This window comes from Callospermophilus lateralis, chromosome 3, assembly GCF_048772815.1.
Source record: "Callospermophilus lateralis isolate mCalLat2 chromosome 3, mCalLat2.hap1, whole genome shotgun sequence".
In the NCBI taxonomy this organism is placed as follows: domain Eukaryota; kingdom Metazoa; phylum Chordata; class Mammalia; order Rodentia; family Sciuridae; genus Callospermophilus; species Callospermophilus lateralis.
In genome coordinates this window covers 93928423-93955203 of record NC_135307.1, presented here as the reverse complement: position 1 = coordinate 93955203, position 26781 = coordinate 93928423, and the positions used below count along the sequence as shown (strand labels likewise).

At 34.3% G+C, this 26781-nt stretch overlaps 2 protein-coding genes across 2 annotated transcripts in view; one reads left to right on the top strand and one right to left on the bottom strand.

The window, feature by feature from the left end:
• Myef2 (myelin expression factor 2) overlaps positions 1 to 2713 on the top strand; it is a 35978-nt gene extending 33265 nt beyond the window's left edge. The window contains exon 17 of the mRNA XM_076848548.1: positions 1573 to 2713. Coding sequence (XP_076704663.1) covers positions 1573 to 1736 — 164 coding nt within the window. The 3' untranslated portion in view covers positions 1737 to 2713. The remainder of the gene's footprint in view (positions 1 to 1572) is intronic.
• Slc24a5 (solute carrier family 24 member 5) lies at positions 2318 to 24317 on the bottom strand. Its single transcript, XM_076848546.1, has 9 exons — positions 24197 to 24317; positions 23312 to 23491; positions 10058 to 10141; positions 9867 to 9970; positions 9417 to 9517; positions 7509 to 7789; positions 5097 to 5303; positions 3110 to 3211; positions 2318 to 2640 (listed from the first exon to the last, which is right to left on the bottom strand). Exons 1-9 carry the CDS (start codon positions 24315 to 24317, stop codon positions 2318 to 2320), a joined length of 1503 nt encoding a protein of 500 aa, XP_076704661.1.
• Between the last annotated feature and the right edge of the window lie 2464 nt (positions 24318 to 26781).

Below are 26781 nucleotides of genomic sequence, written 5' to 3'. Positions count from 1 at the left end.
AGCAACTGACAACCAGTGGTTTTAAAAGGAAATGCAATAATATGGGGTAGATAAAAAAAAAAAAGAAAAGTAAAAAAGTAATTCAGGGTGCTGCAGATAGGAGGTAATTCAGATCAAGATTTCAAGAAGAAAATAGTCTTAACCATGTATTAAGATTAAAAATTGATTCCCTCATCTGAAAAGGGATCATGCAAGTGTTTAATAGGCCTTTTTTTAAAAAAAACAAAAAACCTTTACTCTTCTTCAATTTTTGCCCCTTTTTAGAGCTAAATATGTCTGGCTGTATGTTTTTTTTGCCATATTAAAATTAACTCATACTGACCTACCAGCTATAATATTTGAAGTCATACTGACCTCCAGCTATAATATTTGAAGTTTGATTTGTTTTTACATATACATCTTGAGGGGAGGGAAATATTATTGTAGTCACATCCTAAATTTAAGACCTGTTTGGATTGAGTCATCATGACTCCCAAGTTTGCCTCAATATAGTCTTACTTTACATTTTTTATTTATGTATAATTATTAATAATTCCCCCTGGAATTATTCTGGTTTCAATTACGGATTTCATGTTTGCATTGTGTTTGGACAAAGGATATGAATTTATTTCAAATGCCACTTAAAAAAATATTTTTAGTTGTAGATGGACACAGCACCTTTATTTTTTTGTTTTTATATGGTACTGATGATCACCTAGTGCCCCACGGGTGCTAGGGAAGCACTCTAATGCTGAGCTACAACTCTAATATTGTACTCAAATGTCACTTTTTAGAATTAGCAGTCATATTAACTGTGTAAGGAACAATTGTGAAATGTCTGATTTTTTTTATATTTTGAGAAACTGCTCTGAGGTTCTTTTTCCTTTGTGTTATTAACATCATTGTTTTTACCTTTGTTAATTTTAATCAGTGTTCTCTTTTATAACTGCTTCCATAACACATATGATGCCATTCTTAAGATTTTTGAGTCCAAACTGTGTTAGTGAATAAATGGCTTTGGTATTGCTGTAAAAGAACAGATTTGGTGGGGCTTTTTGTGGCCTGATAGAAATTAGATTTTCAGCATTCACTCTTATTTCCATGAGATGAAGAAGCAAAATGAAGATAAAGAGAAGGATGATTAGGGATACTGGGCAGTGAGAAACTCTATTCTAAAGATAATTTTGATTAAATATATGTTTGGGGTCATGGTGAGTTAATATTTCAAGCTAACTAGTCTTTATTACTATAAAATTAATATTAGAAGCTAGGAATTTAACACAAATAAAACATATTAAGTCCTAAGGAAATTTATCTCAATTCCAACTTTATATATATTAATATATATGTACATTAGTATACATATGTTCATTACTCTATATGAATTGTATTCATAATATAAAATATTATAATTTCTTTATGAATTGTATTATATTCATAATACAAAATAATCTCATGTTTTATTGTTTTTATAACATTAATGTTTTAAGCCACGTTACTCATTACTTCATTGGCTATGAGGAATTTTAAATATGTATAGTAAAATGGAACCCATTTAAACTGACTAGTAATTCTGTAACTTTTCTTTTATAGGTCATGTAATGTTTGCAGAAATAAAAATGGAGAATGGAAAGTCAAAAGGTTGTGGAACAGTCAGATTTGACTCCCCAGAATCAGCTGAAAAAGCCTGCAGAATAATGAATGGCATAAAAATCAGTGGTAGAGAAATTGATGTTCGTTTGGATCGTAATGCATAATTTCAAACCACAGTTGGAACATTCCTTCATCTGTTTTGCTGAATCTACTAGTAAAAGTCATTTTTTTAGTAATACTGTATGCTTACAAAAGCTGTAAAAATGAACTTTTAAAATTCCCACCAGCTTTTAACAGTATAATGTTAAAAATATACTGTGATTTTTGTTAATCTCAAGTTTGGGTTTCCTAAAGACAGCAAGTCTGGTCATTCAGTTTAAATGAATGGTTATACTGTTTTTAATGAAATAAGCCATTTTCTTGTTGTTTTCAGTATGACATAGTAGTGTTTGTTCTAGTTTCCCCAGCCTTTATCAACTTATTGTAAGGTAAATGATAAATGGTTTTTTCATAACTTGTATTTTATAATATGTAATTGTTCATGAAAAGAAAGGGCTCAGACAAATTAGGATGTGATTTTGGTTGGTTTTAAATTGCTTTTCTGTGGTGATAAAGAATTACTATTAAGTAAGTTTTAGATTCTGAAATTTAGGATGTTTTTATTTGACTTAAATGAAGAAATGGGTTTTTCCTTCTCTACCACCCCCACCATTCACATTTTCCACATTAACACTATTAAGAATAATCAATCTCCACAGCCCCTTATTTTATTATTTCCAATAATTCCAAGTTCATATAGAACTGATAATGAAGCAAGTCCAATGTATAATAACAGGCAGACAGCTCCCAACCTTCTGTCTAATTTCCAACCATTAAAGTGAACTGCTAAAAAAAGAAAAATAATGGAAATGTTAAGAGAAATGGTTATGTAAGTGAGTCCTTTGCTGTTTACTTCTACAGGAGCTGATTCATTTATAAAAGCAGTTTTAATAAGCCAGGGAACACCTAGGCATAGCATATCAAACACATTGGATCCTACAATGTTAGACATAGCCATGTCTCCTTTACCTGCAAAAGAAAAGCATGTTGTTAAAATGTGCATATAATATTGTTTTATTAATAATCTTCATAAGAAAAAAACACTGGATACTTTTTTGTTGTTGGTAGTTTTGAAAATTGTTAGACCTAGTCTTATTGAATTTGTATTTTTAAATTTTTCTTGGGTTAGTATTTAAGTTTAACATTTATTTAATAATGATTATCTTTATTTATTAAACCATTTTCAATAAGATGTAGCTTACTCGTTGCTTTTCATTTTAATTTAGTTAATTACCATTTAATGCACAATTCAGTTAAATCATTTGGGGAATTAGATTGAATGAAATTAATTTGCTATGATATAATAAACTTGTCCCTTGAGTCAATTTTTTTTTCTTCAAAAGTATGTTACTGAAGAAATAAATATTTTTCACATTACCTTAACTCAAGTGTATTTAGCTAAGCTTAAAGAAAGGGCACTGCAGCTTCCAGGTCTTACCTTTTCTTGCAACCAGCACACTTGCAACTGTATCTGGTATGCTTGTTCCTGCTGCTAATAGAGTAAGGCCCATTACTGTGTCTGGAATTTCTAGTGTTTCCCCTGTAAGACACCATAATTATAAGTTATAAATCTTACAGATGAGCCAACCACTCTCTTAGGTATTTCAGATATTTCCTCTTTGTTCAAAAACAAAATAGGCATGTTTAGATTTCTGAATCAATGTGTATTTACTTAGTTTTTAGCTAGCAAAATATTTGAATTGGGTTGGTAATTTGGGTAACCCAGGTAGTACAGATTTTTAATGACATTTGTAAAGATATTTAGCAGCCGCAATTTTACCAATGAGAAATGTTCGTTCCCCATTTGGTATTTTTATAGAAGTTGTAGATGTTCACTGTTATTGGGGTTGTTGTTTACTTAATATATGCTAATGAGACTGATCATTTTCTTTTTTTAAAAAATATTTTCTTAACATAGTGAGTTAAGCCAACTCTCAATTTGAGTTACAAATGAATAAACATGTATGTATTTTAAAAGTCCTACTTTAAATATATACCTTAATTTGGTGTTTTCCTTGGGAAAGTCCAACAATCTTAGAAGAAAACAAAAACTTTTTGTTTTTGAGTTTAACATAGTCCCAACTCATTAATAATTTCATTATATTTGATGTCAGTTTAATGTTTTTTCAGGAATGTGCTCATTCTGGGTAACAGAACCAAAGGGTAGTTAAAATGAAAAAAAGAAAGGGACATGTAACTAACTGAAAACACAGTTTAGAATATTTTTTCTGTATCCCCCCCCCCCAATAATGCTAGTTAAAATAACTTAATTATAAAGTAGCCTATTTCTTGCATGTTCATTTTCTTGGTATTGGAATTGGTTGTTAATTTTTGTTACTAGTGTTGCTTGAGTTCATATGTACATAAATAACACTATTATTTATAATCTTGGGGGCTGTTCTGTGATCTCTTACTTGGTTTTGCTTTTTTCCTGTTTTTCTATTATCAAATATGTTCTGACTGAGAAAATTTGGATAGATTTAATATGTAAGATATTTGGACTTTTTCATTTTCTTCATTAAAAAAAGAAAAAGAAATATTCTGCTTTTTCCTAACATACTATTTTAAGACATCTATTAATTTGGAAAAGGTCAGGGTCAGCAAATTTTGGGGGTGGAAGAGCCAGATAGTAATTATTGAAACTATCAGGCTATATGTTTTCTGTTGCAATTATTCATTTCCACCAGTGTAGTGTAAAAGCAGTTATAGATGACATGTAAAGAATGGGCCTGAATGCCTTCAGTAAAATTTTACTAATAAAAATAGGCTGTGTGATTTTGGCAAACAGGCAATAGTTTGTTTACCTTTCCTATCAGTCAATTCAGGTTAACTTTTCTTTTTTTTTTTTTTTTTAAGAGAAATTTCTAATATTTTGTCTATGTTTATATTCAGTTCTTTATTTGGGAACTAGAGCAGATTATTTCTGAGCAGTAATAGTTAAATCTTAATCATGGAAATAGTAGAAACCTAAAATGAAACTTTATTTTATACTCTTTTCCGTCACTTTATTTTTAAAAGCAAAATGAAATATAATCTAGTTAAGTAGCACTCATCATTTTCTCAAAACAGTGGCTCTTTATTTTTCATTATGGAATAGAATTCAATATATTTTATTGTGAATTCCTTATAATGTGATTTAATTATTAGCATAATAGATATCTTGTGAATTTGGTTTTATTTATAAGATAATTTCTTGGACTATACCCCAAGCTATATAGTAGTAAGAATATAGTTGATACATAAGCTGGAACTCGCAAAACCTGAATGATCTTGTTGTTGTATTAATATTTAATCTCTCTGTAAATAGCACTAATATTAGTCTTGCCGAAAAAAGAAGTGTGCTTCCTAGACTACTTGAAGTGAACCTATGTAATTTGTTTTTACATGAAATTATTTTCTTGTGCTGTTATACTTAAGATACATACCAGTTATTGTGACCATCCATACCAGGATATATGTAAATGCAGATATCCATAGTGCAGACATGAAAAAGGTTATGACAAAGTAGTTTTTCCAAAACTTTCTTCTGCAGTCTGGTGTTGTTAGAAAAAGTAATGTGATAATAGGAAGGGATAATACCCAAAAAATTCTTTTTAAGTCTGCTTCAGGCATGTTGAAAACACTTGGTGGATCTGTTGTGGAAAAATTAAACAATTTTGAGTTTTCTCAAATGGCCAATTACATTGGAAATGCCCATTTAGAAAGCAATATTGAAATAAATTAGCTGTATCAGTTTCTAAAAGGCTATTTAAAACATTTGAATACCTCATTACTGATATTGCCGGCAAAAAGAAACTAATTGAAAGTTGAGGGCAGACAGTGTAAGATGTGATACTCAGCATTTCTTGATTTAAGGCCTTAAATCCATCAAAATTTCCTGGACCATTTGCTAAATATGTCAGAAACAATGTTTATGAGGGGGGAATTGGACATCTCTTGATTGCCTATATTAAGGATTGTCCTCAGGGACATTTTTGGGGGGATTAACCTGGCTTCTATCCCTGCTATTTCATTTGCCTCTCTAATATTGATCTTGCTTCTGGCCTGCCTTATGATAATGCTTACTTAGGGAGTATAAAATAATTATAGCATAATCTTATTGAGTTGTATATTCTAATTCTTATTTTAAATTGGTTTTTGGGTCCATTTTGTAACTTATTTTATTAAATTTGGGCTTGACCACAATTCCTAGGAAGAACCTTAGAAAGGGCAGAGAGAGAGAGAGAGAGAGAGAGAGAGAGAGAGAGAGAGAGAGAGAGAGAGAGAGATATGGAGGGAGAGATGGGGGAGAGAGAGAAGGAGCTAGTAAATAATCTACAGTGTAACTTTTAACATTTGACTGTGCTTTTTTTGTTAGTTTGTTTTAAGTTAGTGGAGGGTAAGGATAACAATATATTGGATAAAAATGAGAATTTCACTTTGGAATTGTTTAAAATTTGTATGGCATTTACAAAATAATGTACTCATTGGGGCAAACTGCATTAAAACTAATGCTAGTAAAACAATTTCAAAATGTTTACCAAGCTTCAACCAATATGGCATTAGGTATTATTAGATATAATTTCAATGTAATAAAAGAATCTGGACTTGTTCTTTTGAGTTTCTTGTTATAAAACTTAAGTTAGAGGTGTATATTTCTTGTACTTGAAGACTAGAAACTAATTTTTGTAAAAAGGGGAAGAAGTCACATTGTATTTTTTTAAATGTTAGAATAGGCCCTTTAATCAATTAAAATTACAATCTGTTTTGTACAACCCCTTTTTAAACAGTATCTTGAATTTGTGGCCGTATCTGATTTTGACTATAAGCAAAACGTGTGTGTGTGTGTGTATTTTTCCCCCCAACCTTAGTGTTTTGCTAACTGCTTCACATGACACATTTAAACCTCAATGGTTTTTCCCCTCTTCCAAACCAGCCCTTTTTTCTGAATTGCCCCCCCCCTTTTTTTTGAAAGAGTGATCTCAGTCAAGATAAAAATCTTGGAATTATCTTTGTTCCTTTTTTTGGCCCTTGTTGCCAAATCTTAAAATTCCTTTACATTGTCTCACATTTATTACCTTTCATCCTCACTATCCTCTATATAGGCATCTATTAAGCATGTCAGGATGTTATAATAACCTCTCAAAGTTATCTCCCTGTCTCATATCTCAGATACCAGTTTTTCTGTGAATATTATTTCAGGATAATATTCCTAAAGTACATTTCTAATAATTTCCCACCTCACAAACCTTCCAAGGTACAATGCTTACACTAGCATGTAAAACTCTTTCTACCCCATTCTTCATCCTACCCCGTATCTTTCTACCCACCTTTCCTCTGCTTCCTTACTGTGCATTTACTGACTGGGCTCCATTTATGTTAGTACTCAATCGGGGCCTTTTACTAATGTTGTTTCCTTGTCCTCAGTTCATAGAATATACTTTACTTATCTCTACATCACTTATGTAATAAAGGTTTTAGTAGTTATTAATTTTGGTTATACCATCAAGTCATTGAGTTAAAAAATCTTACTTGTCCCACAAGCAATTTAAATGCTTTTATACTTTGTGTTAATTTCCTATCTAGCTTCACTGAATTTTATACAGTCTGTCCAGTTTATGAACCGTGTTTATTTTTATCTCTTTGTGGTATTTTTTCCTTCATGTTTTAGCTTTTTTGGTGGAGAGATTGTTTGTTATTTAATAATGGAACCTCCCTAAGGCTGGGACTTTCTTTTCATATTCTCTGAATCTCCAAAGTCTTTTACATAACAAGTACATAATACTTGCTAAATTAAAATGAAATTCTTAGATTTTTCTAGTGGAAAGATTTACTAGTGAGCAGAATGTAGTTATTACCTTCAGAAACCTGACTAAGACCATGTAAACTTATAGAAAGCTGGGAATAACCAGAATCTTCATGAAATATTCCACTATCAGTTCTTGATTGCCGATGAATGAACAGTTGGCCCTCATCTTCCCATTCCATCAGTGTCTCTTGTTCACTTCTCTCTTCTAGAGCGTTGGCAAGACAAGTACAGCGACTGCATTTCTTTATAATATATTGGTTAATTTTAATGTCGAAACACAGGACCAAAACATATAATCCATATATCAAAAGTAGTAAAGTTCCTTCATACCTATAAATTAAAGAGGAGAAATTTGTACTTTTAAATTAAAAGAAGTCATTTTAGAGCTAATAACTTTTGGCCAGTATCTTTTGATAATTTTCTAACAAAAGCAGCATAAGAACAATCACAGATACTAGATATATTTTTGTAGATTTTTCCAAACTTGGTTAGAGTGTTATAAATTCAATGGATAAAATTCTTGATACTTTTCTGTATTTAAAAAGGAGTATAAATCCATTTTCTACATTTGTAGATTCCTTCCAAATGTTAGGCATAAAAAGTGCCTTGAAAATCATCACTGGAGAGTTTCAGAATAAAACTAACGAATACTGAGCATTTTCCACCTCAGTTCATTGACAGTATGTTTCCCTCAAATATATATTAATTATAAAAGAATATAACATTTTTTAATTTATTTGAAATGTCCCAAATTAAATTTTCTGGCATAGGAACTTTGGCTGGGGCTTTTCAATTTGTTATGCAGAAATTTTGGGGGCGGGCAGATGGGTGAATTTGGCTTATACTCACAAGAAAATATAGTCTCTAAAAATAAGTACTGTTTAAAAATAAGTACTGTTTCCTGCTTAACTGTAATTACTAATGCCATCACACTTGAACCTTGCATTTACTTTTTATTATTTCATAGACAGTGAATCCCTTTGCTACAACTGAAGGAACAGAGTTCCTGGTATCCCTAAAGGAGGGAATATTCCTTAGCTTGGATAGTTTCACAGTCCCTGTCCCTTGAAGAAAGCTGCTGAATTCCAGAGGATGTTATTATACTAGCCGTCTTTGGGAGAGCAACAGATATCAGGATGATTAACTTGGAAATTCTCTTCCCTATTAGATTTTTAAGTTTCTTGATAGCAGATATCATGTACTGCTGCTAAATTGAGTACTCCAGAGGAGTACCATTAACCTTGTTTTGTATTTTTTCTTGTGCTTTCTGGGAGTTACACAATGTACATGTGTGGCCATGTGTTTTACATTTCTTTTATGATGCCTTGCATAATAATAAATACCCAGTAGATGCCTGGTGCTTATTTGAAAAAGTTTATAGCTGTCCAGTAAGTCACTTTTTCCCTCATTTTCTTGTACCAGCTAGGCATAGAGAGATTATAGGGAAACAAATAATTTTTAATACTGACACCTAAACATGGTTGGTTCTTGAAGGAAGAAGGCTAAATGAACATTGGAGAGAAATTTGAAGGAATACAGAAATTTTTACTTTATCATCTTTCTCCAATCTGTTGTGACCATGACCAATTCTTACTAAAGCAATAACCTAGTAGAAGAAAAAGCCAAAAGTTGGGGCTTTTTTCAGACAACAAAACTTGAGGTGATTAATGAACATCAGCCAATGGGAAGAACAAAGAGTGGTGGTCTTCAGTGACTAGTGAGTGAAACAGGGAGGTTATGATGTGACCAAAAAGAAGTTGCAAAATAGTGAGAATCCATCACCAGTTGTGATGAGGAAATTAGCCCAGAGACTCATTGGAAAATAGTGTAGAAGTAGCAGATAAATGAGAAGTGACTGACATGACATTTCTAAAAAAATATTGCTGAAGCATCAGATTTCATGACGTTCTCTTTGTAATTATGTTTTACTTAAGAGTAACAATTATTTCAAGCTTACCAGTAAACTTGGTTGTCAAATATTATGCCAAAAACTGCTGCTACACTAATTGCATATGCTGCACAGTCTCTGAAAAGGGGCCAACATGATAGCGTTGAAACCTGTAAAATGATAGTTTGATTTACTGTTTCCATTATGGTGTAAGTAATTCAATTATAATGCTTAGTATAAAACTAAAGCTGTTTGTTTATTTGTAGTAAAATATTGTTACCTTTTGCATATTGCTTAGAGAGAAAGGAATTTTAAAGAAAAATTGTTTCTAAACCTACACTGACTTTCATAAATTTGAGCAAGAGCTATTTGTGGGTTAACTAAATTGAATAAATGTTTTTCTACTGATTAATAAATTTGATTGAATGCATTACTATTGCCTTGTTGTTCATCCTAGACAATAAACTTGTTTTTAGAACTTGTCAAAACAATTTTATTGAATAAAGTTTTCTTACATACCACATTAGATAGCAAGCCACAGGCTGCACAGATGCCAAGGAGATTATAAATTGCAGATCCAAGAATGGTACTAATGCCAATATCACCCTTTGTGATAAATACACCTAGGAACAAGATTGTGTACGTTAGTGTTAACTTAAAAGGAATAAAATCACGCGGAGTTAGCAAAAAGTCTTAGGAGCAATATTTACCTAGGAAAGCAGTAACTAATTCAGGAGCTGAGCTACCCGCTGCCATGAAAGTTGCGCCTGCAACATCCTGAGACAATCCAAGGGCTGAAGATAAATGAAATTATTATTATGCCTGGTAAAGTGACAAATGAAAAAGCCTTAAACTATAGCTTCACATAAGACTAATATTGATTTAAGCTGCAGGTTATAAATATATATATATATGCACGTTATAAAATAGAAGGATCCAGTGTTGTGCGTTTTTTTATGAATACATTAATTCTATAGGAGAAGAAAGAAGATTGGGAGATTATTAGGAGGAAATGTATTGCTACTCAGGTTGGGCTCATTTCCAATCCAGAAAAGACTCCTTTCTAGCTAAAAGCCTGTAGGTGAGTAGCAGCAACAAGACTTTGGGTGGTACCAGGAATTGAACCAAGGGTACATTATAGCCAAACACCTCTAACCTTTTTTAGTTTTTTGTTTTTAAACATGGTCCTGCTAAATTGCTCATGCTGGCTTAAAACTTGGGATCCTCCTGCCTCAGCTTCCCAAGTTGCTAGGATTATAAATGTGTGCTATGCCTGACCATAAGATTTTTTTTAAATCACCTTGAAAAGACCAAACTTGAAAGAAGATCAAAGACATTAGTAGTTGTTAAGCTCTGTAAATGAAGCTTAGTTGAGCTTGTTCGCAAATTTGCAATATCAACATTGTCTAATTATAAATGAGAGGATATTAGTTAACTAAAAGCCCAACAAATAAGATTTAATACAGTTTAAGTATAGTATATTGATTTGAAAAATACCTGTTAAAACTTTTAGCAATATAGGAAAATACTTGTACTATCATTTGGAAATTTTATGGGTATCTTCCAAACCTAAAAGCATGTAAGTGTATTAACAATTGACAGAAGGAGAGTTAAAGCCATTTTTGGTCTTACTGTGGTAAGGAAAAGAGAAAGCCATAATGAAGAAACATGCCTCCTTTGCTTTGGGAATGCTAGGATAATGCTTTATAGATAAAACTAAAAACTAGTCAGTGCTAGCTGTAAATTATCTTCCTAGGTTACAAAGTTGGTGTCAAAACTAGAATTCAGATTTTTTTACTCTTGTAAATTCTTGTCGATGACTCTTGATGATGTTAACTTTTGTTTACTAAACCTGTAGTTATTGACAGTTAAGTTTTCCTGGAGCTCAGATTCTGGTGTGCTTAGTTCAGTCCCTATCAGTATCTCCTTATCTGTGGAGGCCATCACCTGTTGCCTGCTCACAGGTCCACCTCATTTCTTTACTTCTTTGCTAGACATTGACTTTTAACTGTATAGATTCTTTTTTGTTTGTTTGTTTCTTGGTGTGGTAGATTGAAATGTACAAAAAAAGAAAAACTATAAATTTCCACTCCACATGCTTTTCTAGAAACTTTACTATAAAAAAAAAAAAAAGTTAAAGTATGTCCTGTTGAACCTGAATGTGCCTTTATGACTGCTTTGACTACGGAATAGCCATGGCAGAGCCATAATATTTGAGGCTTGGACATTAAATGTGATAAAATTTCCTCAGTGTCCTCTCGAGATTTACTTTATAGCCCTAAGCCTCCACATACGTCCTTGAATTCACACACTAGAGTGACCTCATGAAGAGTCCATATAAAAATAGAGGTTTCATCCCCGATTTCTAATCTTCCCAGCCTAAGCACCAGATGTGAGCTTTCCAGATGATTCCAGACCCATCTGGAATTGCATGAGAGACCCTGAGAAGAACCACCTAGCTGAGCCCAGTAAACTCCCAGAACTGAGGGGCAGTAAAAATGATTTAAGCCATTAGTATTAGGGTAATTTCTTAAGCAGCAATAGGTAATCACCTGGCTGTTAATTTGTTACATTTGCCAGGTACCTATTGTGCCAGATGCTTTTTTATGTGGTAGGAATATGACATTGAACAAAACAAACGTCCCTGCTCTCATGAAGTTTTAATACTAGGGGAGAGAAACAAGACAAGCTACCTATGTGTTCTTTTAGAGATAAGTAGCAAGGAGTGAAGATAGGATAAGCTGAAAACTAGCCAGTATCATTGAGGAAGGATTGAAAATTAAATTGGGTAACTCCAAGAAAGACTGAACCAAGAAGTTAAAGATTTTGAAGTGAGGAGGCTAGCCACTTACATGCCACGATAAAGAGTATGCTAGGCAGAATAAGTAGCTTCAAAGGTTCTAAGGTTGAATCTATCCTATGTGTTCAAAACAGATCAGTGTCTGGAAGGAAGAATGTGAAGAGTGAAGGTAACTGGTAGAACATGTAAGGCCTTGTGGATCTGAGTGTGGACTTTTATTGTGAAATCTGTGGAAAGTACATGGAAAGTCATGCATATACTACCTGCTGATGATACCAGCTCCATTCTTTAATTTTATCTCTTGGGATTATTTGGTTTCAGAGGCTCACACAGTTTTAGTCTGAGCTGTTTCATCATCTGATAAACTTACATTGTGAAAGGCTCTTTCAGGATAGTTGGAATTATCTAATCTAGACCTTCACTATTTTTGCCTATGACTATGTTACTTGGTAAACATTTAACTGTAGTTACTAATGAAGGGAGGGAAGTAATTATTTATGTAGTATATTTTATATTTCATAGCATTTATTTTACTAGTAGGGTGATTATATACTTATCAGCCATATATAATGCCTATATACAGTTGACCCTTCATTTCCATAGATTTATATCCTCACATTCAACCATCCATCTGTGGAACAGACACAGTCAAAGAAAAAACTGCGTCTGTGGCGGGATTTTTTGGTCAATATTCCCTAAATAATAAATATACTGTTACAACTATTTTGTATTAGGTATTATAAGTGATTTCTAAAGTACTCAGAAAAATGTATATGTTATATGTAAATACTGTACCATTTTATTTTATATAAGGGGCTTGAGTATCCTCAGATTTTGTTATTGGAGGGATCCGAAAACCAATTGTCCGTGGATACTGAGGGGATGACCGTGTTTATCTTATATGTATATATAATCTCTCTAATCAGTATGTGTATATCACACATACAAATGCATACATTGTTATTACAGTTCTTTGATGTGTAGTATGACCAACTGGCCATAAAATTTTAAAACAGGATAAAAAGACAAAGATTGCTTTGTGATTAATTTCTTTTTCTTTTTTGGAAGTAAAATCTTATGTATGATATATGATTCATTCTCATACATATTGTCAACTATCTTTAGATGTGAGTGGTGGAATTTTCATTTTACAGACAAACGTGTCCAGGGTAGATCAGTTGCCTAGAAGGCATAAGGCCCTGGGTCTACTTCCTAGCACTGCAAAAGATTGTGTGTGTGAATGAGGGAGAGAGACAAAGAAAAGAGAAATGGAGAGAGTGAGCAAGCCTGGATGACTGAGTGTCAAAGGAGGTTACAGCATTCTAGATGGTCTGTTGGCTATTATATTTGTGTGTTAGCTTTTTGTTATGACCAAAATACCTGACAAGAACAACTTATAGGGTGAAAATTTATTTCAGGCTCCTGGTTTCAGAAGATCAGCCCGTGGTCAGCTGATTCCATTCTTCTGAGCCTGAGGTGAAAAGGCATGGCAGAGAAAAGCTGCTCAGCTTATGGCAGACAGGAAAAATGGGGAGAGAAGGCAGGGAGGGTTTGGGGGAGAGAAGAAGAAGGAGGAGGAGGAGAGAGAGAAGGAGCGGGGAGGGGAGTAGAAGGAGAGAGGAGAAGAGCCAGGAACAAGGCCATGCCCACAGTGACCTACTTCCTGTAGCCACACCTTACCTGCCTAGTTACCACCACACAGTAGCCCATTCAGATTTATAATCAAATGAATTAATTCACTGATGAGGTTACAGCTCTTGTGATTCATCTTTTTATTTATTTATTTTTAATGTAGAGACAGGGTCTCACTGGGTTGCTTAGCACCTTGTTTTTGCTGAGGCTGGCTTTGAACTCTATCCTCCTGCCTCAGCTTCCCAAGCTGCTAGGATTACAGGCATGCACCACTACGCCTGGCTATAATTCAATCTTTTCACCTCTGAACATTGCTGCATTGCCTAACACATGAGTTCTTAAGTGTACATTTTTAGAACCAAACCATAACAGATTGCTCAATGACAGTGTGGTGGTTGAGCTCATTTTGGTGGTTGTGTGCATCTTACAGTTTCTACTGAAAATCTGAGATCAGTTTTTACTAAACATATGAAAATGTATGAATTAAAAGAAAGAAATTAAGTTATGTCTCAGCTTCAAATACAAAAATAGGTATGGATGTGTGTGTTTTAAAGAGTGAAAAAATAAATTATAATACTTGGCGCTGAGGACCCTTGATTTCAAAAGGTTCCTGGAAGGAAAGTAAATCAGTCAGGGACGGTTGGGCGGGGTGGTGCAGTCTTGTAATCCCAACTATTTTGGAGGTTGAGGCAAGAGTACTGCAAGTTTGAGGCTTGCATGGGTAATTTAGCAAGACACTGTCTCAAATTTTTTAAAGCACTGGGGATGAGGACTGGGGTTGTGGCCCTGTGGTAGACCTCTTGCCTAGCATATGTGAGACACTGGGTTCGATTCTCAGCATCACGTATAAATAAATAAAAAATAAAGGTCCATCAACAACTGAAAAATATATTTTTTTAAAAAAGCACTGGGGATGTAGCTCAGTGGCAGGGTGCTTGCCTAGCAAGTGGGAAGCCCTGTTTTCAATTTTTGGTACCATTAAAAATAAGCAAAAAGTCACATGGATAGTAAGGATCTTAAATGTAGGGAGATAGAGCGTAAACCCTGAGCCTATTGATTCTAAGTTGTATGCTATTTTTATTTTGCCACAGAAATCCAATTTAAGAATTGTGCTTAGGCAAGCCAGTTATAACCTAGTGGGTGATTGAGCTATTATTTTTTCCCTATTTTGTACCTTGGGTTCCATAATTGCCTCTATTCATTCTTTTCTAGGGGGAAAGGAGTCAGGAATACTTTGGAAGTTTTCTAGCATATTCCAGAGAATTTATAAATTTAGTGTTACTGGTTATTATTATGAATTGTCTTCCCAAATCAATTCAAGGCTAGATAATTTGTGGATGAAATTGAGAAATAAGACATTTTATTTTGAAGTAATAGTCCAAAGTTGGTGCAGTTAACGACTGGCTAATCTTTGTTTAATGCTAGCTGAAAAGTGCTTCATTAGAAAAATTCAATTTCAAGAGAGAGAAAAGATAATCTGTTGGGCCATTGCAAGACAGGAAAATAGGTGACCCTTTAGAACATTTTCAGGCTCAAAAGGCAGTAAGAATAAAGATTGTTTCTCTACACTGGGCTCTAATTGAATTATGAAAGGGAAGGTTCTGTATAGATGGATGAATAAAACTTCAAAGATATTTTAACAAATTATATCTTAAGGTTCTAAGAATATTTTGTAAAATGGTTTATACCTTTGAACTTTAGAATAGATTGGCTTTGTCTTCCTTGACCTTTGGGTAGCATTTTTCTCTGCTATAGTTTATTATTAAGTATAAATTGTTCTGTGTTTTTTCCCTTCATGACTATTATTCTCTTTTCTTCCCCTTCTTTTAATGTAAAAAGAATAATCACATTTCCTTTAAGATATAGTATATATAGTTTTCTGTATAGATTTAGTTACTGACACGATGTTTATATAAGGTACAACTTCATGGTAATGGGCTGATTCTTAAAATTCATCAGACATTCTCTTAGGTGTGTTCTGTTCTGTAATGCTGTATTGGAAAGTATATAACAGTTTTTGAAAATATCTTTCTATATGATATAGTAGAAAAAATATTAAACTAAAATGAAGATACAAATTCTGGCCCTGCCAGTGATTTGATATGAGATTTTGGTTAAGTCATTTAGACAAGCCTCATATTTTGCCATCTGTAAAACTAGAAGGTTGTATTACACAATCTTTAGGTGATTGTCTAATTTTTTCAATCTTTGCTCAAAATGCAGAATATGAATTCTATGCCTTAAAACTATGCCTACTGTTGTTTATTGCTAATTAAATTCCATTTATGATTAAAAAATCTAATCTTACATTATTGACAATTTGAAAAATTAACAGTAAAAATGGAGGAAGGGTCATTTATACTATTAACCATTGTATTTTAACTATTGCTATCATGTATTTCTAGTCCTTTTTATATTACACATTTTGATATAATCATAGGCTACACACAATTTGGTGTCCTCTGGCACAATTTTAAAAAGTATGCAAATGTTCATGCTCTTTAAATGAATTAGAATATTGAAAACAAAAAGTCATTCAACTCCAGTGACCCTGATGTATAGTTATGCTGAGTAATTCTATTTAGGGTCCAAATAAAGTGTGACAACGAAACAGATTTTTTAATGATTGGCAGAACTGGTTTTGAAATTAATTTCAAGTATATTTCTATGGATCTTTTTTTGTAAGATCAGCATCATTGGTACAAATACTTGGCTTCTCAATAATATATAACTATGTGTGTACACATACAAATATATGCACACCCTATTTCTCTAGCATTTTTAACAATAAATAAAATAATTTTATTAACATATTTACCACCTCATATTTTATGTGAGCTATGCAGGAAGGAATGCTGAAACACCATATAATGCTTTTAAAGATATGAGTCCACTGAAAAAGAAGGCCCTCCTACCCACAATCCAACAGCTATAACATTACAGTGGATTCACACCTATCCCACTTCTGCTTTTGCTCAATCATATAAATCACCCAGAATACACTTTGTCTCCAGTTGTCACTGCAAACTTGATCTTTTTGACACCAAAATGCTTTTATTTTTATTTTTTGGCAACATGATTAATATATAGCATAATGATTAATACATAACTATTATTATTATTACTAGTTCTAAATATTTTGGTAATATACCTGACTACTAAGCACTTAGATCCATACTCCTTGTATAGATTCAGATGCAATGCAAAGGGACTACTATATAGATCAGAGAAAAAAGAACAACAAAGAGAATGAAATGCTCTTAGGATGCTGAGTGCCCATGTAGCATTGAAGAAGCACTATTCTTAGAATCTTTGTTCTTTGGGAAAGCTTTTGCCTCTGTAAATATCAGGAGGATTAAGAATCAAACAATCCCCTGAAACTGTAGGCTATCCAAATGCCATACCCATAGAATTATTTGACTCTCAACTTTATCAATTTAGAATCAATTCTACCTGGAATTAAAACTTATATTTCTTTCTTATTGCCTGTTTTTGAAACATAAAGTAAAACACAAAGGCACACATTAGTTAAAGCACAGGGAGTGAAAATATTTTTTATAAAAACGTAAATATTTAAATATGTTTTCCTCAAGTCTTATTAAAATAATTTTCACTTAAAACATGTTATAATTAAAAGTTATCAGCATGGTAGAAAGATTAGAATTTCCAATTGAATAGCATTTTAGTGAAAAATTTAAAAAGAAAACTTTTATAACTCAGTTATTTTGGGCTGTGTCAAGTGACTAATCTTAAAGGATTTTCAGAGTTTTCTGTAGAGATGTCTTGAAAAAAAAAAAAAAAAAAGCAGCCCCAAACCTTCAGTACCTTTGGGCTACCCATTATCTATCAAAAGGATGTTGTTCTTTGTACTGAACTTAAGTATTTCTAAAAATGAACATCTTATAGAGAATGATACACAGCAGTTCTATTTGGGCTTTAATTAATGCAGTTTATATTTTAAATATATATTAGTTTCTACTTAAATATAATTTATAGTATCACTTTTTGAACAATTAAAGTTTGCTAAAAATGGAATAAAATGATATGGATACTAATGCAAGAGAAATGAAAGTAACTTTAAACAGAATATTCCAGAGATATTTAAGATGTAGTATGAAGTGACCACATGAATTATTAGATAGAATAAAGGCCTTTATAAGCTTACTTCTTACTTTGTGAAATAGTGCTTGCTTTCATGTGTCTTAAACTGGGTTTTCAAACTGTAGCAGATTCACAATGGATTTGGTATTTGTTGCAAACATATTCATATTGACCTTGATCATTCACCTTCTCTATTTTCATCTCTCCTGGAGAAAGGTTTTTAGCCTTTGTAGTCTGTTCTTACATGATGGCGAACATTCAGTGATGTTTTCTTCTGCGCTGGTAACATGTGTAAGCAGTTTACTTGTATTTCCTCATGTACTTGGCACAAAGCTCTAGGAACTAAGAACCATAATTACCTTTTTCACAGCTGGCATAACTGAGGCAGCGAGAAGTTAGGCACTTACCCAAGATCACAGAGCTAGGATTTGAACCCTGACTGTTAGGCACTTTCAGGCATTTCATAGAATAATACACTACTAGAGCACATGACGGTGTGTCCCCTCCAGCTCTCCAAGGATTCTCCACATTATCACAGATGATTCAGCAAGCACATCATCGCAAAGATTTAGAAAGTGTATGAAAAATGCCAAGCCATCAGTACAACATATGACTGACTACAAGACAATATGACCACCTTCACAAACCAAGTATGAGAATCTTAGACAATGTTTTCAGAAGTCAAGCTCTTGTGAATAACCTTTTCATCCTTGTTATTAGGAATCCTTAGCGTACTCTCTGGCTATCTGGTTCCTTACAGTATCCACTGACTAAGGGTCTAGAGGAGCACAATTGGTAGGAATGAGGGCGATACCCTTAGGGTTTTTCCTTACTCCATTGCCTACCTCTATCTCCCTTGGCTCTAACTTGGTCTTCTATAAAGTTCCTCTCTGATTGTATCTTTTACCTCCTTTCCCCAAATCTTATTTCTAACCACAGAAGCTATTAGTCTTTTCTCCAAAGTTAAAATGCTGTGAACAACTCGAGTGTGATATATTTTTCCCTATATAATATGGATTAATTTCACTTTTGCCCTCTGCGTTCAAAGAATCACCATTAGCTTTCTTTTGTACAGAACCTAAATGAAAAAAACAAAAACAAAAAAAAAAACAAAAAACAAAAAACAAAAAAACCAGCAACAGAAAACAGAATCGGAAGAAAAGGGTATTGTAAACAATAGCATTTTTTTATAATGGTTTCACACAATTAAGATGATGGAAAATAGTCTGCCTAGCGGAGATGTGTGCCTGCTATACCAGGGTTGGAGTGTGAAGGAGAGGTGGTGTGACTTTTTTGATTATTAATAGAATAAGGAGAAGGAAAAAATTCTTGCTGGAAGCCCCTGTGGCAGCAGTGCAAAGAGAAATTGACAGACAACTATTTAGCAGTGAAGAAGGATAGAGCACTTGTGTGGCTAAGCTGGGGCCCTGCTAGGGTGTCAGCAAGAACTTCTGCCCTCCACTGTTTTCAGCTCATGGAGATTCCAGTGCTGATCCTCTTCTAGTCTGGCCTTGCTGAAAGATCCTACTTAACTGCTGACAAAATGAGCCATTGTGGTGGTTGAGGAGAGAGTAATGAGGTGGTGATAAGGCTGAGTGGGATGGGGGCCTGTTAATTCTTCCATTTTATTATTGATTGAAACTGAGAATATGTACTCCCACAGGAAATTATTGCATCATATATAATGATTAGGTTTCACAGTACTGTACTATACTAAGATCTCATGTGCATTTTGGGCAAAATATTTAGGCCTAGGAACCTAATTTACAACCCTGTTCAAGTTGCCAAAAGTTTAAACTGATTCCTGTAAATAATTCAGTGTATTCTCTTTATTTTGTAATATACTTCCTCTGTAGTTACAATGTTTATTTGATATATGTTTTTGTCAAAACTATCAGTGCCCTTGGGAAGAAAACCCCTTGTAAGGTTGTTCAAATAGAACAGGTCTTCTGAAACAACTATTTTACAGAGGCTAATCTCAAACAAGGATGTGTAAAATTATATCACATAGCAGTTGAGCTCATGCTTGAGTTTCGACACTAGAGAGATGAGGGCTCTGCTGCATATTGGCTGTGTGTCTTGAGAAATTACCCATCCTCTTAGCCTTGCTTATCTCATTAGTAAAATCCATATACTAGTTCTTATTTTGTAAGATTTTTGTGAAGGCTGAAGGAAACCATAATCTGTTCACATATATATGCGTACACAACATGTTAGGTCTTCTGTAATTGTATCATAATAAATAAAAGACTAATAACACTCCAGTAAATTGGGGAACTCTTCAGTAAACTGTATTGAAGATTAATAATTATTAGGTGACAAAATGGATGAAACTATTATGACTCAATGCTCGTCAAGGAACTATGGGGAAATGCGACACATTTGTAGACTTCTGAAGTGAGTTTCTATGGATGTAAACAAATTGTAGAGGTAATGTTTGTTATTGCTGATGTCATAATTTTAATGAGGCCATGCTAGACCTTGAAAAGAGAAATGACAGAATTAATGTATAGGCATTTAAAAATTAATTGAGCTAGCACTATTTCTATTTCATTTTGTTGCTAGAATTTTAGATATTCAAAAACCAGGGTCAATTCTTATTGGCTAAAGAAGATCAGCAAGTGGCATGGGTATCCATCAATCACACATTCATAATAGCTACTATATTTTATGCAGTGATTTGCTTGAGAAATGCATATTTGCTATTTGTGCTTCATAGTAATTCACATGTAGTATGGTGAAAATCATTTTATAGAAAAATAATTTAATGAAGATTATTTGAAGACATAGCTATGTTTCAATGTAATAGTTTCTTCTGCAGGATTAGAAAAGTTTTTTTTTCAATTTTACTACTCCTAAAACAAATTTTATAAATAAAATTCTTAATGGATTTGTTCATTCAGTTCTGTCATTGTTGAGTGTAGTCATTGTTTAGAATTCATATAATACATTGAAATTTAAATTCCTGAGTCGTGTATGATTAACATTTTAAATTTTTACTTTAAAAAATATCTAATGTGTTGTACTGATACAAGAATAAACAAATAGGTTATTAGAAATGAGTTGAGATTATAGAAAAAGTATATGCATACTCAGCACACACATACATACACTCACACTTATATTCTATAGCAAGAGAAGTTTTTAGTGGAAGAAATGTAGGAAAAAACTATAAGAAAAAGAAAATACGACAATTTTTGGAAACTAGGATTAAAATGATCTAAGTATAAAACCAAAAAAGAATCATAAAAGATATACAAATTTAAAATATTTATAAAACACACAAAATATAAAAGGAAACAACAAACCATGAAAAAAATCATCTGATGTAAAATTGTATTAGAAAAAATTTATCTATGTGTGTAATATATATATATATATATATATGCATATATATATTTTCTTGAAATATCAATAAGAAAAAGACAAATACTCTTCTCTAATAGAACATGGGCAAAACCCCCACAAAAGCGAGATCACAAATGTCAGTAAATATATAAAATATTCACCTCACAAATAAATATAAATTTTATAAGGTAAAATTTTAGCTTAATTGACAAAGATATTAAAAATGATATTCATTGTTTTCTGGAATGTATGTTATGCATTATGAAGGCTTAAATAGGCACACCCTTTGTGGAATACATTTTGACAATGTAAATCAGAAATCTTAAAATATGTAGAGCTCTGCCTCCTAATCAGAAAATGATTAGAGAATTCAGAGAATTTATACAAGTATAGGCATAATATTGTTTAAAATAAAAGGAAATTTATAACAAATCAAAGTCTCCAAAGAGATTAATAGTTTTACAATGATAAATTTCTACTGGGTGTCTACAATAAGTAAAAACCACGTTTGGTGCTCACATCATGGACTGTAATGCTACCATTGAAAATCATGTTTTTGAAATATCATGTGAAGAAAAGACCCCAAACTCTGTGTGTGTGTGTGTGTGTGTGTGTGTAGAAAGATTGAAAAGATTGGAAGGAAATACTTTACACCAAACAGTAATTGTGAAGATCTTGGGGTAATGGAAATATAGGTGATTTTTACCTTTTATTTCTATTTCTCTTGCATTTATCTAAGTAAAAACAAATAGAGATGTCAGTGTAAACTGTATTACCATTTTACACTCTTTCCCTGTATAAAGAAATGGTATGTAGCAGGATGAGCAGATGCACATGCGTCCGTGTGTGTGTGTGTGTGTGTGTGTTTGTGTTTGTGTTTGATGATGTGTTTGTGATGATGATGTTGTTTTTGTGCAGTCCTGTGAATTTGGAATAGGAAACTCATCCCTTTTCTATGACGTAAACATGCTCAACATATTAAACTAACAAAACAGTAGACAGACATGGGAAATGCTGGTAATTTTATATATGGTATGAAACATCATTTGATATCCTGATTTTAGGTACTAGTGCCTAATGAATATCTATACTCAGAATTCTGGACAATGTACACTGCTGGAGGAATTGAACTCAGGGGCTTGGACTAGCTGATCTTATTTTCAGAAGCCAATAATGAAATCTACTTTTTTTAAAAAATTATTTTTTAGTTGTACACAGTACCTTTATTTTGTTTATTTTTATGTGGTGCTGAGGATCGAACCCAGGGCCTCGCATGTGTTAAGCGAGCGCTCTACCACTAAGCCACAACCCCAGCCCCATGAAATCTACTTTTTAATAACTGAATTCACATTATTTGATGCCTGAGGTCAGGTAGCATAGGATGCAGGATTTGCTTATTGGTTCTTAAATAACAGTTCATTTTATTAATGGCAGTATGCTGGGAAAGGAAGAGGGGGAAGGGTAGTCCGTAATTACTTCTTTTTGGTACCAGGAAATGAACTCAGGGGCACTCGAACACTGAACCACATCCCCAGTCCTATTTTGTATTTATTAGAGACAGGGTGTCACTGAGTTGCTTAGCACCTCGCTCAATTGCTGAGACTGGCTTTGAACTCGTGATCCACCTCTCAAGCTGCTGGGATTACAGGCGTGTGCCGCCACACCCGGCTTACTTTGTTTATCTTTTTAAGAAGTTATAATGGCCTTAGAGTAAAAATGAAAAAAAGTTTTCTTAAGTATAAAATAGTAAATATTAGGAGGTCCATGTATTTGTAGTACACACCAAGTTCATAGATGTGAAAGCCTGGAATAGGCCTTGTTATAACAGCCAGCCTGGCAGTGTATTAGACAAACAGGAAGTTTTTGTAGATAGGCTGTGTAATAATAACTGCTGGGTATTAACTCTGCTTCTCTGCTGCTTGCAACTACTGATAGAAACCACATTTGGCTAGTTCCTTAGAAAGCAGAACCCCATGACACAGAAGTCAGTGCTCTGCAACCATTTGAGACTGACAGCACCGTAGCCATGTCTATGAGACGCAACTTTTCTGGAAGGTCATAAGGGAGTTTTCTGGCCACTTACATTCACTGATGATTTCCAGGGAGGGCAGAAAGTACTCATCACAGACGATGGACACGGCCATGAACATGTAAAGGATAATCAGGAAGTAGATTATGATACCTCCATCTGCACGCTCCTGTTTGGTGAAAAACCCTTCGGGAAACTCGGACGATGGAGAAACAACACATTGAGTGCTATTTCCTGAGAAGGATAAGGAGGTGAAAATTTGAAGAATGTTGGAGTCACACATCTCAAATCTACCAAGAGCATTTCCTTAAGAAAACTGGAATATCTGGGTGGAATTTTAAAGAATCCAGTGAAAAATGCATCAAACATCTCTGAATGTGTTGTAGCTGTGCATCCTCAGAAAATCAGTCTTTGGATTGGAAAGAAATTCTTTGAAGAAATAAACTGATGATGGTGGAAGAATTAAAAAGTGGAAATTATTAAATCACTCCTCCATGTCTCTTTCTAAAAGGGAAAACTGAACCTCTCTCCCTCCTCAAGTAGAAACCATGCTTCTGATGAATAAATATTTCTAATAAGTGTACAATTTTATTTTCTTATTTCAGAGCCCCTGTTGTCCCCAGGCCTCCAAAGACTCCTCCACTTTTGCAGAGAGTGTTTTTAGGATGAAAGCTTTGTTTTTGTTTTTTTCACCATGAAGTCTCCAACAATAAAAACTAGAGGCTTGCTCACTTTTTGATCTCTGTGAATTACTTTGAGGCTATCTTTGAGAACTTATTGGAGGGATCAGAACATTTGATATCCCTCTAAATACTAAAAATCAGAGCAAATATAGCAGGAAGCATAAGCAAAAGTGAATCAAGAAAGCATTTTCCTCCCTATCCCTTCATGTAGTGGTAGCAGAAGCAGCAGGGGTAGCTGACCCCAATGTCCACCTACCTGTGGCTCTTGGGAGACGCTGGGGCAGGGAGGCCCCTGGGAGAGGCTGGTGTGTAGTGGCCCAGATGATGCCGAGCAGCAGGGCCCTTCTTGCCCATGTCGAGCCCCCTTTTGTCTGCATTTCTGCAGCGCGCTTTCTGCAGTATGCAGCTTTAGGAAGGGAGAAAGGGAGGATTATGCTGAATCATGTGAGGAATCTCCTTCCTGCCCAATGCCTGCCCAGGGCACATCTCAGCAAGGCCAGCACAGGAGAGAGGGTGATGGGAGCCAGCCAAGCTTCTCTGACCAGGGGACCCAAGCCCCAGGGAGGCTGGAGTAGGTAGAAGGGAGAGCAGACAAGCATTGTCTACAGCTGCTTCTGTGGTTCACAGTCTCTTGAGGGCAGATTCAGGCAGCCTGAGCTTTATGAAAGTACACATTTTTATTTAATATTTTCATATTGGTGGTGCTTTTGTCTTTCTGTAGGTTTTTAAAGGCCTGGTTTGCAACTGCTTACTTCTATCCTGCCGCTTCTCCTAGAAGTTGTTGGGATTGCTATATATACATTCTTTGTCTAGCTTGGCACTTTTTGTCTTTGTTTTGGTCTCTCATCCTCACTTTTGGTTAGGGCTAGAGGCAGGAGAGTCAGGAGGTGTCTGTAAGAATCTAGCTAAGAAATGATGGTAGCTTCAATGACAACAGTGGCCGTGGGGATGGAGAGAAGCTCATAGCTTTAAGAACTATTAAGGAGACAGAGTAGATGCTACTTGATCATTGACTGATTGTGTTTCTGCCAAAGGGAGCTGTCTAAAACACAATTTGGACAAGCCGGGTAGATTACTAGATTATTGTCCTCTCTACTCCGGCATTTCTAAGGCTTGCCTCGATGTTAAGAACTTGGGTAGTGTAGTAACCTGAGGCTAATAACACAGGCTCTGGATTCAGATGGCATGGATTGAATCCTAGCAGTGTTATTTGCTAGCTATGTGACATTGGGCAAATTATTTGACTTCTCTGCTTCTCTGCTCCAGTGTCTACAAAACAGGGACCACTTTGTTTGGAGTGTGGTGAATGCACACAAATGAATGCATTTAATCTATTTAAAACAGTTTCTGCCACCAGTGTCTGTTTATCAATCAGTTAATCATTATAACTCTTGATTGGGATAAAAGCTTTTTTGGTCATAAAGGAATTTTGTAATTTTGCAACTTTTTGCAGATAAAGTTCAAAACCTGATGTGCTTGCTAAGTTTTAGATTTAGAAAATGGGTATATCAGGTGAAAAGGAGGAAGTTACTTCCTGATATTTGTGGTCTCTGGTGTGTCAAAGGGTGTTCTCAAACACACTTTCGTTTTGCTAGGAATTTCTTACCCCTTTCAACCTCTCTGAAACTGTCATTTCTAGGAACTAGTTATCCAGATGTGTGGTGTGGTGGTGAAGCTAAGAAAATGAATCATCAAAGCGCAGTCCCGTAAGAGTGACTTCCTGAGCTCCCAACAACAAGCTGAGTCCCATTGTCACTGTTCACAGAAGCAGCACCTGGACTACTGGACTGTGGCCTCTGTGCCAGCCGTGGCTAAGATAAGGCAAGAGGCCACTTAGTTTTGTGCTGGGTGGCCATATCTTTTGGGCCTTTCCTCTTCCCACACATAGTACTTCAGTAAATTCTTATAATTAAATATCACACAAATAAAATGTCAACCACAGCACAATTCCATGCCACAGTGAAAACTTCTGCTGTACCTTGTCAACTAAGAAAGGGAGAAGGTATCAGAAAGTATGAGCCAATAACAGAAGTGCATTTGCACACAATAGGTGCTCAATCAACATTTGTAGATTGCTGATGTTGTAATGGTTTATGAAAACACAATCCTAGAACATAGTCTAAACAAACTATCTGATTAAATATGGATTTACCAAGAAAAGGGAATGCATGAGGCTAAATTGAGTTGCTTTACACATTCTTCATTTTGCAAAAGGATCTTAAGAATCTGTAAAATAAAACACAGATTTAAAGAAGTCACAAAAATGTACAGTTTTTTATATTACTATTATTTTATAAGATGAATGTCCTATAAAAGCTCCACTTTAAGAAATAGGACTTTCACAGCTACTCTAGATGCCCCTTCATTTGCCCCAGTCTTAGCTCCTCAATTTCTCAAAAGTAACCTCTCTCAGGTGTGTGTCTGTGTGTGTGTGTGTGTGTGTGTGTGAGAGAGAGAGAGAGAGAGAGAGAGAGAGAGAGAGAGAGAGAGAGAGAGTCTAACAGCGCACCTTTCATTGGGTGCCTCCTTAGAATGCTAAAGCTAGTCTTGCCTTAATAAATATCTTTTAAGTTTCTTTTAGACTATAGGTCTCCTCTCTTCCCTCTTTTTATAACTTAGCTGTTGGAAACCCCAGGGCATTTGATCTGTGCATTTCCCCACAGTCCTGATTTTAACAATCATGTCCTTGTGGCATAATTCAATATGCTCCCGTGTTTACCATACTTTTGTAAAGTGGCAACTAGCTGTGGAGATTTTATCAGACTCAGTCCGATCCCTTAAGCAGACTGTAGGTGGTGTGTTCTTTCACAGAAAAGCACACCATGCCTGCTTTGTGTGATG